The sequence below is a fragment of the Felis catus genome, chromosome E2, assembly GCF_018350175.1.
Source record: "Felis catus isolate Fca126 chromosome E2, F.catus_Fca126_mat1.0, whole genome shotgun sequence".
NCBI lineage: Eukaryota > Metazoa > Chordata > Mammalia > Carnivora > Felidae > Felis > Felis catus.
The window spans coordinates 42,565,411-42,580,227 of NC_058382.1; the positions used below are offsets into that span (position 1 = coordinate 42,565,411).

At 48.6% G+C, this 14,817-nt stretch overlaps 1 protein-coding gene across 1 annotated transcript; it reads left to right on the forward strand.

The window, feature by feature from the left end:
* The first annotated feature begins 29 nt into the window (after positions 1-29).
* On the forward strand, positions 30-13,464 carry CES3 (carboxylesterase 3). Its single transcript, XM_045046130.1, is given in 14 exon segments — positions 30-820; positions 2,173-2,377; positions 2,492-2,630; positions 2,796-2,929; positions 3,460-3,593; positions 3,596-3,612; positions 3,716-3,820; positions 4,464-4,565; positions 4,937-5,074; positions 9,316-9,396; positions 10,195-10,342; positions 11,256-11,405; positions 11,555-11,637; positions 11,705-13,464. Coding segments are annotated over 14 exon segments (1,719 nt in total). The 5' UTR covers positions 30-738; the 3' UTR covers positions 11,906-13,464.
* The last annotated feature ends 1,353 nt before the right edge of the window (positions 13,465-14,817 follow it).

Below are 14,817 nucleotides of genomic sequence, written 5' to 3' on the forward strand. Positions count from 1 at the left end.
AGGGGCTGTCCCAGAGAGATGGACACCCTGACAGACCCCTGCCCTGAGGCAAGAACAGGCTTCCAGTGGCTCTGGTTCCGTGCCTTGTGTTTTCACACATGCAACCTCACTTCAACCCTGCGAGGTGGTTCCTATTATCATCACTCTTTTACGGATGACGACACTAGACCCAGAGCCAGTACTTGGCAGAGCCAGGATTTGAACGCAGGAGATCCGGCTCTGAAATCACATCTTCCAGGGATTTGGAGTAGGATAGGAGTTGTGAATAAGAATCTCTCCTGCTCCTCTTCCTCCATTCCTCCCTCTACCTGCAGACCTCAGCTCCTCCTGCCCAGGAACCCAAGCACCTTGAGGGCAGTGCTCTGCTTCTGCCCTGTCACGTGAGGAGCCTCAAGAGAGTGGGCCTACGTGAAAAAGCCACCCCCAAAATACACCCTGGGTATACTGGGTTCACTGAGTCAGGAGAACTGGTATTTGAACCCAGAACTGCAGAGCTCCACGGCCCAGGCTCTTTCCCTTCTTTGGGATTGTCACATCACCCACACTCCTGCAGGGCACTCTCTGAGCCCTCCTCCCCTAGCCGAGGCACTAAGCACTGCGTGTTAGGGCTGGCCACCAGCCAGATGCGGCTGTCCACCGAGGTTTTTGTAATACAGCCCTTTAGAGATTGGCTGTGCCAAAGGACGGAGACTTTATTATAACTTGCACCACTTCTGCCTATAGTCAGTTGTGAGGAGCATGGGGACAGTGGTAAGAATCGGGCCCAGGGTCCTGGGCTGGGTGGCCTGTCTGCTCCTGGCATTCCCTGCTACAGCCACCGGTAAGACACACCAGCAGGGCCTGCAGAGCTGGGAGCTTCGGGGTTGTTGGGAAGACTAGAGTAGAAGGCAAGAGTGAGGTAGGGATGGGGAGGGTTGGGCAGCCTGCTCCAAGAAGGAGCCCTCAGTTCCAAGAAATGCCGGGGGGATGTGCATCCTCTCCAGGCAGGGGTTTTGTGTGTGTGTGTGTGTGTGTGTGTGTGTGTGTGTGTGATCTCCAGAGCAGCCCTGCCAGAGAACACGATTTTTCTTAGGTTTTTTTTTTTTTTTAATTTTTTTTTCAACGTTTTTATTTATTTTTGGGACAGAGAGAGACAGAGCATGAACGGGGGAGGGGCAGAGAGAGAGGGAGACACAGAATCGGAAACAGGCTCCAGGCTCTGAGCCATCAGCCCAGAGCCTGATGTGGGGCTCGAACTCACAGACCGCAAGATCATGACCTGGCTGAAGTCGGACGCCCAACCGACTGCGCCACCCAGGCGCCCCTGTCCTTAGGTTTTAAGGGCACCCAGGATTCGTGTAATCACTAAGATAGACACAGAAGTCATTGTAATGAAAAGAGGTTTACTCACAGTTCCTAGAAACAAGAGGCATGCAGGGAAGCATGGGGTCTGCTCTGTCAGGAGGGAGAGGACACGAGAGGAAAACGTGGTCAAGAGGCTTTGTTGTTTCCCAGAGAAGGAACAGGCAAGGCAGGCGAAGGTGAAGCAGGTTTCAGATTAGTTAATTTGAAGATTTTCAGTGGGCTCTGGGGCATAGGGCTGTCTCTAGTTGTGTGGCACCTGGCCCTCGGGTGATTAGGGCAGGTGGCTAGTGGTGGAAGAATCTGAGAAGCCCACAGAGGAGGTGGCTGGGAGCATGGACTCTGGATTGGTTGGTTTGTCTCGGGAAGGCACACCTCTCAGTGAATTGTTTACTATTTCTAAGAATTGGCTAGCCCTGAGACCTACAGTCCCTCCAGCGTCTGCAAGGCTCCCCTATGTCAAAACATCAAAGAAAATGAACAGATGTGATTATTGCACTTAACTGAGCAGATGAGGAATCTGAGGGTGAATGGCTAGCCCAAGCAAAGCCCCAGAGCAAGTCTGTGAGTCCGGGAGAGCCTCCCTCGGGGAACTGGTCTGGTCTGGAGAAGAGTGGTAGCCATGCTGAGGCAGGAGGAGAAAGTGGGAGGTAGTCATAGGGTCCATCCCACGGGCTTGCTGGGAAGGTAGTCAGAGCACTGTGTGCAAAGAGCTCAGAACAAGGCCCACAGAGTAGATGCTCAGAGAGCCAGTGTTGAGTGAGTCCATTTGCCACTCCATACCCTGTGGAGGCTGCAAACTCACTCCATGGCCCTCCGTCCTACTCTCAGGGCCTGAGGTCACTCAGCCTGAAGTGGACACCACCCTGGGCCGTGTGCGAGGCCAGCAAGTGGGCGTGAAGGGCACAGACCGCCTTGTGAATGCCTTCCTGGGCATCCCGTTTGCCAAGCCACCTCTGGGGCCTGGTCAATTCTCAGCCCCGCGCCCAGTGCAGTCCTGGGAAGGTGTGCGGGATGCCAGCACTGCCCCTGCAATGTGAGTAGCCACAGCGGAGGTGGGCAAGCAGGCAGGCTGTTGGGGGGGGGGGTGGGCCTAGATGCCAGGACCGGTGGGCTGAGCTGCTGGCCCTGGGTTCATCCTTCACCACAGGTGCCTGCAGGATCTGGAGAGAATGGACAACAGCAGATTTGTGTTGAACGGAAAGCACCAGCACTTCCCTATTTCAGAGGACTGTCTGATCCTCAACATCTACAGCCCGGCTGAGGCCACCGTGGTGGCCAGGCGGACGGTGTACAGCCCAGGGGGCCCTGTTTGCCCATGCAGCTCTGCCCTGCCTAACCTCTCTCCAGCCCTGTTTCTGTACTGAGGGGGGTTCCCAAGAATGCCCTGGGTTGATGGCAGGGCAACTGGTGTCCCGGGAGCTGGGGGTCACCGCCCCATGGCTCCTCTGCAGGTCATGGTATGGATCCATGGGGGCGCTCTGGTGGCCGGCACCGCCACCTCCCAGGACGGGTCAGCCCTGGCCGCCTATGGGGATGTGGTAGTGGTCACGGTCCAGTACCGCCTGGGGCTCCTTGGCTTCCTCAGGTGAGGTGACTGGCTTGGTGGAGGGCACTGCTGGCACTGGGGAGAGGAGCTTGTGAGGGGAGTTGGGGAACTAGGGTGGAGGTCCAGAGCTTGAATGCAGATTTCTCAGGCAAGCAGAGTGTCAGGAGACCAAGGGCCCCTCCCCCATGCCATCTGGGGCAGAGAAGGAGGCTCCCCATTGCTCCACCTTGGAGAAGGGCTCGATCAAAGCCAGAATTATACAGAGAACTTGGTCCTTTGGACAGAAAGTGTTGGCTCCTGGTCTGGGACCAGGATCCCAGCAAGGGCTGGAGGCAGGGAGCAACAGCTCTGGCAGCCACTTGAGAACCAGCCTCAGCCGGCTGGGTCCCCCCGTACCATGTGCTGGGCACGTGCCTAGTAAGCATGCCTCATAACTAAGCCAGACTTGGTGAACGGGGGAGGGTGTGCCGTCCTAGTGGCTGATTCAGGACCAACCTGCAAGGGCTGAGGACAATCTATGAGGGGAGCCAGGCTGCGCTAACCTCTGCCCCCCTGCGCCCCACCCCCAGCACTGGAGACGAGCACGCCCCTGGCAACTGGGGCTTCCTAGATGTGGTGGCTGCTCTGCACTGGGTGCAGGGGAACATCTCCCCCTTGGGAGGTGACCCCAACTCTGTCACCATCTTTGGCGGTTCTGCCAGTGCTGCATCGTCTCTGCCCTGGTGAGTCACCTCAGGGGACTAGCAACAGTATCTCCTGCGGCCCCAGACCTCCCAGCTCTCCTGCCCTCCTCTGACAGCCATCTGTCCTCCACATTGCTTCCAGGTCCTGTCCCCGCTGGCTGCAGGGCTATTCCACAGAGCCATAGCCCAGAGTGGAGTCATCACCATTCCCGGCTTACAGGCTTCGAACCCAAGGCTCCTGGCTCAAGTCTGCCTCTCTTTCATCCTCTTACCCCACATGTACCTACCACACCCCCACCCTGCACTTGCCCTGATGTCCCAGAATGGATGTCCCTGGCAGGGAGCCCCTTGTTAGCAGAGACGAAGGAAGCACACTGCCTACGGAAGCTCAGAGAAAAGCACCAGTGCCACCTGGGCACAAAATGATTCGGGGACCTGCACCTCCAGCCTCACTTCCTGCTGACTCCCCAACCCTGCTCAGGCCTCAGCACCCACTATCATCCCCTCCCTGCCACACTGGCCATGCTGGAATCCCTCCTCTCTGAACCCTATCTCATTTCCATATTCACTCTGGCAAAACTTTCCTGACCCCACTGGGTCTGGAAATATAGTTAACTAGTTAATGACACTGTTCTCAGATTGGCAAGGAGGACTCAGCTACCCACACAAATAATGACAGTATGATGTAATGGGGGACACACAAGGTGCCTGGGGACCACCCAAGCTGGTGGCTTGGTGGCAGTTCTCTGGTCAGTCCCAAGTTCCCATCTCTGACATCACTGTCCCATCTTCCCTACAGATGTACCTCTTCTCTATGGGAGGCAGAGGGCTGGGGGTGAGGGGTGAGGGGTGAGGAGGGAGGGAGAGGCAAGACTTTTATCTGTCCCCAGAGCTTCGCGGACTCCATGGCCTGCAGCTCTACCTCCTCAGCTGAGATGTTGCAGTGCCTTCGGGAGAAGGCAAACAAGGAGCAGATCCTTAACATGAAGTTGGTATGCCTACCTCTTGGGGGACAGTGGCAGGCAATAGCACAGAGGGGTCCTGTCCAGCTTCTGTGAGAGCCGAGAGGCAATCAGCAGTCTGGGGTGAGGCTTGGGGCAGCCACCCCTGATGGGAAGGGGCTGAGGGCCCAACTTGGCCTGGGGGGTGTGAATGCAGAGGCACCCCTGCCCCGAGGGCAGGCCCTGTCTTCCAGGGAAGAGGCCTGCTTAGAAGGTCTCCCTATTCCCCCTGGGTCCTCTAACCCTGGTGACTTCTACCCCCTCTAAATAAGGCTCAGGCATGCAGCCATGCGACCCCTGGGATGCCATCTTTTAAGGCATGGGCCTGACTGGGAAGACCCCTGCCTTGCTTTCTCCTGCAGAACACTACAGCTACCTACACCATTGATGGCACCTTCTTTCCCAAGAGCCCCAGGGAGCTCTTGAGGGAGAGGCAGTTCCATTCTGTGCCCTTCCTCCTGGGTGTCAACAATCACGAGTTTGGCTGGCTTATCCCCAAGGTGAGTGTCCTCTGGCTCCTGTGTCCTTCAAGGCCCTATCCCAGCCAATCCTCTGCTACCCTGTCATTACCACAGCCTGTGAGGTGACACTCCCACTTGATAGGTGAGAAAGCAAAGCTCAGAGAGGTTTAAGGGACTTGCTCCAGGTTATGCAGATTAATTTTCCCAAAGCAAATGTTTCCTTCTGGGGACCAAGCTTTTGCACAAAGTGGCCTTCTGGGCAGTACTGATTTGCAGCATATTTGGCTTGGGGTCCGGTTTATACATCAAGCTCTATGAGACTGGTGAGTATGACTGTGTCTGAGAGACTAATTACCTGAGACTTTCAGGTTTCAAACAACAGCAAGCCAGTGAGGAACAGCATGGCCCATGTGCCTTCCAGTCCCTTCCAGGTGTACAGGACTCCCCACACAGAGCGTTAACATCATGCTTTCCTTCTGGGCATCCTCCCTATCATTCTTCTGCCCATCTTCACAGTGATTGACTTTAATGACTGCCTTCCACAAGGGAATCATAATAGTCCTTAATTTCTACACTTGGGCACTTTCTAGTTTTACGACTGAAGCTAAGAGGGCGGTGAACATTTTCATGTCCAGAGCTTTTGTCCTTTTATTTATTCCTTTGGAATTGATCCCCAGGAGGGGGGCATTTGGATGTTTGCTGGATGACAGGCTCATGCAATCTTGACACTCAAGGACAAAGCTTGTAGGCCAGACGTGTGTGCATGTGCGTGTGCGTGTGCGTGTGTGTAATGACTGATGAGTGTTAAGAGGAAACAGTACCCTGGACTCTAGCAGGCAGCCTTGGCCCCACATGGTCTACTTAGAGTCATGAGTGGAAGAGTGAGAAAGAGCCAAAGGCTGGCTCCCAAGACCTGGACAAGCCTGCCTGGAGCAGAATGCTGTGCCCGGGACTTTGTAGGCAGGATGTGTCTCAGGATTTGGGTAGCTCAGGGGGCTGTTCACCTCCTTGCTGGTGCAGAAATTCTCTTCAGTCCCCTTGTCATCCATGTGGACCCAACTATAGTTTTTTTCAGCCAACCAGATGTTTACTAAATGTCCATGGTGTAAGCTTTGACCATGGAAAGCAATTCATACATTTTCTGGACATCTCTCCACCTCTAATGTATTGCCACTGGCCGAGCACTTTGTGAAATTGCTACTATGCCAATTTAAACTGCTGCCAGTGACTAAAGTCTCCCAAGTTTTATTGCAACTTTACCAGCTTTGCAGATGATAATTTTTTAAATACCAACTTTATTGAGATGTAATTTACATACCATAAAATTTACCCTTTAAAAAAGTGTGTAATTCAGTGGGTTTTAGTACATCCACGAAGTCATGCAACCATCACACTATCTTATTCCAGAACATTTGCATCCCCCTAAAATTCAGCCCATACCTGTTTGCAGTCACTTTGCATCTCTCCTCCCCAGGCCCTGGCAGCCACTAATGTACTCTCTATCAAATCTGTGAATTTGCCTATTCTATACATTTCAAATAAGTAGAATCCTACAATTTTTTTTTTTTTTTGGTGTCTGACCTCTTTCACCTAAAATGATGTTTTCAAGTTTCATCCATCTTGTATCTCATGTTAGTATTCATTCTTTTTTATGACTAAATAGGCCCTTGTGTGGATACAGCACGTTTTGTTTATCCATTCATCAGTTGATAGGCATTTGGGTCATTTCTACCTTTTTGGCTATTATGGATAATCCTACTATGAACATTCATGTACAAGTTTTTATGCAATTATAGGTTTTAATTTCTCTTGGTTATATACCTAGAAGTGGAATTGCTGGGTCCCATAGTAACTCTGTTTAATCGTTTGAGGAATTGCCTGTTTTCCAAAGTGTCTGTACCATTTCACATTCCCCCCCAGCAATGTAGGAGGATTTCGGTTAGTCCACATCCTCAACAACACTCACTAGCTCTCGTTTTGATTATAGTCATCCTAGTGGGCGTGAAGTGGTATCTCGTTGTGGTTTTGATTTGCATTTCCCTAATGACTTACCATGTTGAGTATCTTTTTATGTGATGATTGGCCATTTTTGTATCTTCTTTGGAAAAATGTCTATTAAAATCTTTTGCCCATTTTTAAATTGGATTATCTTTTTATCATTGAGTTGTAAGAGTTTCTCATATAGTCTAGATACAAGTCCCTGTCAGATGTATGATTTGTAAATCTTGTTTCCCATGCCGTGGGTTGTCTTTTCACTTTGTTACGGTGTTCTTAACAACACAAAAAACTTAACATTTTGATGAAGTCCAATTTTTTTTCTCTTTTGTTGCTTGTCCTTTGGGAGTAATATCTAAGAATTGATTGCTTAGTCAGATTTACCTCTACGTTTTCTCGAAGAATTTTATAGTTTTAGCTCTTATGTTTAGGTTTATGATTCATTTGAAGTTAAAACTGTGCATATGGTGTGACTGAGGGATTTTCTGTATGTGGTTATCCAGCTGTTCCCGAATCAGTTGTTGAAACACTTTTTTTTTCCTTATTGAACTGTCTTGATACGGTTCCTGAAAATCATTGGCCATAAACTTAAGGGTTTATCTCTGGACTCTCAGTTCTATTTGGTTAATTATATGTCTATCCTTATGCCAGTACCACACCATACTGATTAGTTTTGTACTAAGTTTTGAAATGGAGAAGTGTGAATCCTCCACCTTTGTTCTTTGTTCTTCAAGATTGCTGTGTTACTTTGCTAGGGTTGCCATAACAAAGGACCACAATCTGGGTGGTTTAAACAACAGAAATTGTCTCACTGTTCTAGAGGCTAGACGTCTGAAATCAAGGTGTTAGCAGGTTTGGTTCCTTCTGAGTCCTGTGAGAGAGAGTCCACACTTCTCTACTATTTTCTGGTTGCATCAGGCGTTCCGTGGCATTCTCCCTCTGTCTTCACATTGTCTTCCCTCTGGGCCATCTGTCTCTGTGTCCGAATTGCCCCTTTTCACAAGGACATTAGTCATATTGAACTAGGGCCCACCCTAATGATTACCTTTGCAATCGTCTTAACTTGACTACCTCTCTAAAGGCCTCATCTTTAAATAAGGTCACATTCTGAAGTACTGGGGGTTATGCCTGTGCATATCTTTTTGTGAAGATACAAATCAATCCCTAACAGTTGTTCTGGTTATTCCAGGTCCCTTACATTTCCATATGAATTCTGATCAGCTTATAAATTTCTGCAAAAAAAAAAAAAAAAAAAAAAAGTGGCTGAGATTTTGGTAGGGATCATGCTGAATCTATAGACCAGTTTAGGAAGTATTGCCATCTTAACAAGATGAAGTCTTCCAACCCATGAACATAGGATGTCTTTCCATTTACTTAGGTCCTCTTTAGTTTCTCTCAATTATTCTTTAGTTTCTCTAGTTTTTAATGTACAAGGTTCATACTCTGTTAATGAAGTTGATTCCTAAGGGTTTTATTTTTCGATGCTCTTGTAAATTAAATTGTTTTCTTCACATCACCTTCAGACTGTTCATTGCCGCTGTATAGAAACACAACTGATTTTTGTCTATTGTTCTTATAAACTATCATTTTAAAGAACTTTGCTCCTTTAGCTTTTTTAGTTTAGTCCTTTAATGTTTAGTGCACATTAACATCCCCCTGTGGGTATGCACTCTTTGTGTTTGCTCATCCATGAGTTTTCTGTTCCTGTTTTCACAATGATTAACCAAGAGCCCTACAGCCATGAAACTAACTTTAATAGCGAACACTTTACAGTGCTTACTGTATGTCAGGGTCTTCATAGTTACTACTCCGATCTTCATAACAATCCTATGAGGCAGGTTATTGCCATTCCTCTTTCACAGATTAAGAAACTGAGACACCAAGAGTTTAAGCAATGGGCCCAGGTCACGGATCTAGCAAGTGGCAGAGCTGAGATTTGAACCCAAAGACTGTGCCCTTAAAAACCTAACATATAAAGCCAACATTTCACTTTAAAAACAACATTTTAACTTTCCCTGTAGGCCTTGCTAAGCACCCGGGGGTCTTGATCTTATTCTGTGAAAATGTTGAATACATTTTGGGACTGCTATGACCCATGTGCTTGTTGTATTTGGCGCTGTTTCCTCCCTCCTCGATTTGAGGTTTATATTTTCGGGTCTATGGACTTGTGGGCTTCAACACACTTGGCTCTGTTCACAGGACTGTGAACACTCGCCTGCTCATAGCTGGGAGTAGGGGGTGGGCAGTAATCAGGCTATGCTGAGAAGACCCTGATGTCCCCACAGGGCTGAGGTTTCCTGGGTAAGATGGGGAAGATGAGCCTGGAGGATATGCTGGCCATATTAAGACCCCACTTGACCATTCTGGTAAGTCAACAAGGGAGGAAGAGGTAGTCCAGTGGGTATCCTATCCAGAATAGTAGGGCACCCTCTTCCTCCTACCCTTCAACCCCCACAGCTACCCACACACCACCAAACCCCTTGGTCCAACTGCTGACTTTTAGTTCCACCTAGAAATCCCCTTGGACATGAGTCAGTTGGATCTGGAGTCCAATCCAAGCCCTGGCTACCTGTCCTCAGTGAGCCTAATCCTTTTGAGCCCATTTCCTCCCCTGTAAATGGGGATATACCTCCCATATGAGGAAACTGGATGCTGTATTTGAAAACTCTACTAGGGAGCTGGTATTGAAAGATGCTCAATCTATGCATATTTCCCTCCCTTCTTTGCCCCCCCCCCCCCCGAGCCCTCTCCATTCATACAACATCATCACTATTCTCTGGAGCTCTGTGGAGCCCCCATGATTTGTTCTTTTACCAACTTCCTGGTTAACTTCAACCAGGCAACTGCTCAAGATCAGAACCCTTAGCTGGGAACTTCACATAGGCTGCCAAACAACACTGCCAGGCAGGAACTGACTTTCTGGGAGGCTCAGCAACCTATCTGAGATCACACAGCAAAGCAGCAATCGCAGAGCTAGGATTTGACTCCAGGTCTGGCCTTACCCTGCCTAGACATTATCTAGAACCCCCAAGGGAGGCAAGGGCTGGGCCCTGGCACACGAGCCCTGGAATATGAAGAGGCTGTGCTGGAGGGTGTGAGGCTTCTTTGGAGGGTCTGCTGGGCTGTGGGACCTGAGCATGCCTAAGCCTGGCTTCCTGCCCCAGGATATACCCCCTGAGGTGATGCCCACCATCATAGATGAATACCTAGGCGGCAGTTTCGACGCAGAAGCCAGACGTAATGCCATCCAGGAATTTTGGGCTGACCTTATCGTTATCTTTCCCACCTTGAATTTCTCAAGAAACCTCTGAGGTGAGCCTATCCCTGTTCACCTGCCCTACCCTTCCCATTTTGTCCCAGGAGTTGGGTTATCATAGGCATCATGGCCCCACACCCTGCTGCTACCCCCACACCTCGCTTTCTCTCTGAGATACAGTGTTAACAGTAATGAGAGGTGACTCTGGCAGGTCACCCTGCAGGGGAGAAAACCAAGGCTCAGAGATGTGCAGTAGAGATTTGAAGGTGATCTGGCTGTGACATCTGTCACCTCATTGATCGCCAGGATTGATTCAGCTGATCTGACTGGCTAGGTGGGTGTCCCCTTCCTCCCTCATCGCTGCATTGTGTCCTTCCCAAAGCTGCACTATCAGTCAAGGATGACCTTCCCCAATAGAGGAAGACCATTCATTCTTCAGTCAAGGGAATATGAGTAGCTGCGCTCTCCTGCTAGAACCTCCAAACAAGCTCTCAGAGAGGCGCAGTGACTTGTCTAAGGTCACCCAGCAGGGCCCATCCCCAATTCTCAGGCATTCATTGATTTTTCCCACATTCAGCACTTCTCCTGGGAGAAAAGTCTTGCTTCCTCCAAGCCTAGTGGCTAGTCCCTGACACAGCCCTAGAATAGCACCAAGTTCCTATCTTTGTGACCTTAGGCAAGATACCTAACCCCTCTGTGCCTCAGTTTCCTCATTTGCAAAATGGCAACAATAATAGACTCTAACCCATAGGTTGTTGTGAGGATGAAATTAATGATTGCACATAAAGCACATGGAATGGTGCACAATGGCCAGCAAGTGCTCAGTAAATGCTTGCTGATAATTATGGTGTCATCATCAGTATTGTTACTGGTGTTGGTGTTATTGGTGTTATTATGAGCCAGTCCTGTTAGAGGTAGGACCTGGTCAGGCTGAGGGTACCTAACTCTGATGCCACCCTCTCTCCGCAGATTCTGGAGCTCCCGTCTTTTTCTATGAGTTCCAGCATCGACCCAGTTCTTTTGCGAAGATCAAACCAGACTGGGTGAGGGCTGACCATGGGGCTGAGATTGCCTTCATATTCGGGGGTCCTTTCCTCATGGATGAGAACTCCCTGCTGGGTGAGGACAGATAGACATCGATCCCTGGGCTGTAGGCTCCACAGGCTAGGGTGGGGCTTGCAGGCACAGAGGTCTCCAGTCAGCACAGGGAACCCTTGGGTTCTCTCCAAGACCCACCTGACCTTGATCTAGGTCTGTTCCTCCCCTAGCCTTTCCAGAAGCTACACAGGAGGAGAAGCAGCTGAGCCTCACCATGATGGCCCAGTGGACCCAATTTGCCCGGACAGGGTGAGTGAGCAAGTGGGAACACCTGGCTTTGGGCCTCTACTAAGCAGATCTTCCCCCAGGGGATAAAGCAGGCGGCCCTGGACTTCATTCATTTTTCCTACCCAGGGACCCCATTCAAGCAGTTGGAGCAATACCTGGAGATCAGCCCGACACCACGAGTTGGCCAGAAGCTAAGAGAAGCCCAAATGCAGTTCTGGGCAGAGATACTTTCTGCCAACTTCCGGCAGTGGCAGCAGAAGCAGAAGGGCAGGAAGGCCCAGGAGGAGCTCTGAGGCAGGGCATGGGCCTTCTTGGCTGGAGGCTAACCCTAGGGGTGGCAGAGTCCCAGCAAAACAGCTTCTTTCTCCCCCTGCTAAGAAACTTTAACTTAAACCAAACTGATGTATGGACATGTCCCTTAAGGAATCAGCCCCTCCATGACTGGCATTGTGCTGTTGAAATGTCACCTGCTTCCCACTTTAAGGGCCTCTGTACAAACTCCTCCCTCTTCTTTCCCCCTTGCTTCCTAGCAAGTTCCAGCTCTTTCCTTAAGCTCCCTCCTCCATGAAGCTTTCCCTGCCTTCTCTAGGCCCAAGTGTATGTCCGTTACAGCATAGCCCACTCCAGGCTAGCACTGTCTGTATCTGTGTCTCTTTCCCTTCTCTGAGAGTAGAAATCAACCTGACCCCACTCTGTATCTTCCCCACAAGGATCAGGAGGACTTGGAGTCAGGGATGTTTGATGAGCGAGTAAAAGACTGAGTGTGTGAATGGTGGCTGCTGGATGTGAACCCAGGCTCTTCAGCCACCAAAGCTATGCTCAGGCCTACACAGATGTGCCCCTTGGCCAGAAGGGTGAACGGACTCCAAAGGCAGTCCTGGGGTAGGAGGAAGTCCTGAGACCTCAAAGAATTCTCTAGAATGGATCTCAGCCCCCAAAGGCCTCTAACTCAGGCTAAAGGAGATCCTTTTCTCTGTGCTGCCCAGACTTGTTCCCCTGCTCCCCTGCACAAGACACAGCAGAATCCAGCAGGGCCAGAGCCCTGACTCTTAGCCTATGAGATGTCAGCTTCCCAGTCCTAGTGCTTCAATGCTTTATGGCCTGCTAGGCTCCTCCCTGCCCTCCCAGCTTGGGGAGACCAACTTCTGGGGGAACTGAGCACAGCTCCACAGCACCTACTAGGACACAGGAGAAGAGATTGGGGAGGGTGTCTGACTAGTGCATCAGTCAGACTATTGTCACAGAGAAAAGAAGAGGCCTACCCACTCAGGCCACAACAAGTGAAGAGGAGCCAGAGGCTTTTGAGGCAAACATTTCTTCTTTTTGAGAATCAATGCACCACTCCCTTGGGGCATCTGGATTTTAATACATGCCACAAGGACTTTCTTTCCCTGCCCCCACTATCTCATCCTACAGGTCTAATCCCACATATACCCTTCCTCCATCAGACTCAGTTCCTGGCTGCTGAGGGTTACATGAAAGCACTTGCAATTGGGACCAGTGCTGTTCAGGGAAGTCCTTTTTGGGCAAGGAGGAGACACATAAAGCCAGAGGGACACTAAGTCATACCACTCCCCTGCTCAAGAGCTCCCTGTGATTCTCTGTCACCCTTAGGGCAAGTCCAAGTTCTTCACACGGCATTGAAAGCCTTCTGTTCTCATCCCCCTTCTCCACCAGGGAAGTATGTCCCCACAAGCCAGTAGAGAGCCTGACAAGTACATAAGCCCCAATCACAGTGTGCCACTAGGGACACAGAGGGCTGTAGGAGCACAGCATAGTCCAGCCCTGACATGTGCCCTCTCTAAATAAATAAATAAATAAATAAATAAATAAATAAATAAATGTATAAATAAATAAATAAACCTTAAAAAAATAAAGGGTAAAATTAAGTGATTTTTTTTGTATCTAACTACTTTCTGTCTTTATTGCTTTCCCTATTCTGGACACTTCATATAAATGGAATCATATTATATGCAGTCTTTTGTGATTGGTTTCTTTCACTTAGCATAATGTTTAGATGTTCAGCCATGGTGTAGCATGTATCAGTATTTCATTTCTTTTGGCCAAATAATATTTCATTTTATCAATATACCACATTTTGCTTACTCATTCATCAGTTGATAGACATTTGGATTGTTTCTACCTTGTAGCTATTATGAATAATACTGCTCTAAATGTGCGCAAATTTTGTGTGGACATGTTTTCATTTCTCTTGGAGATACACACATACACATACACAGAGGAGTAAAATTACTAAGTTATATGGTAACTCTTATAGTTAATCATTTGAGGAACTGTCAGACTGTTTTCCAAAGTGGCTGCCCCATTTCACATCGTGACCAGAAGTCTACGAGGATTTAGATTTCCCTACATTATCTGACTTTTTTATTCCAGATGCCCTAGTGGGTATGAAGTGGCATCTAATGTTGTTCTGATTTGCATTTCCCTGATGGCTAATGATGTTGAAGATCTTTTCATATATTTATTAACCTTTCAAATATATTCCTTGGAAAGATATCTTTGTATCCTTTGCCCGTTTTTTAATTGGGTTGTTTGTCTTTTTGTTAAATTGTAAGATCCTTTATATATTCCAAATGTAAGTCCCTTAACAGCAACTTGTATATGATTTGCAAATATTCTCTCCCATTCCATGGGTTGTCTTCATTTTCTTTATTTTTTGCATGGAGCTATCCAGTCGTCTAACACCGTTTGTTGAAAAGACTGTTCTTCCCACCACTGAATGGTCTTGGCACCCTTGTCGAAAATCAACCAAGCATAGATACGATGGATTTATGGACGGACTCTTAATTCTGTTCCATTATTTTATATGTTTGGCTTATGCCAACACCTACCACCCTCTCTTGATTACCATTTGTAGTAAGTTTTGAAATAGGAAACTAGGAGTCCTCCTACTTTATCCTTGTTCATGCTTGTTTTGGCTATGCCGGGTCCCTTGCAATTCCATACAAATTTTAGAATCCAGCTGCCAATTTCTACCAAGAAGTCAGCTGAGATTCTTATAGGGATGGCATTGAATCTGCAGATCAGTTTGGGGAGTGTTACTTTACCAACTTAACAATATTAAGTCCTTTCACACAAACATGGGGTGTCTTCCTATTTGTTTACATCTACTTTAATTTATTACAAAATGTTTTGTAGTTTTTAGAGTATAAGTTTTGGACTTCTTTTGTTTGGGAGCCTCCAG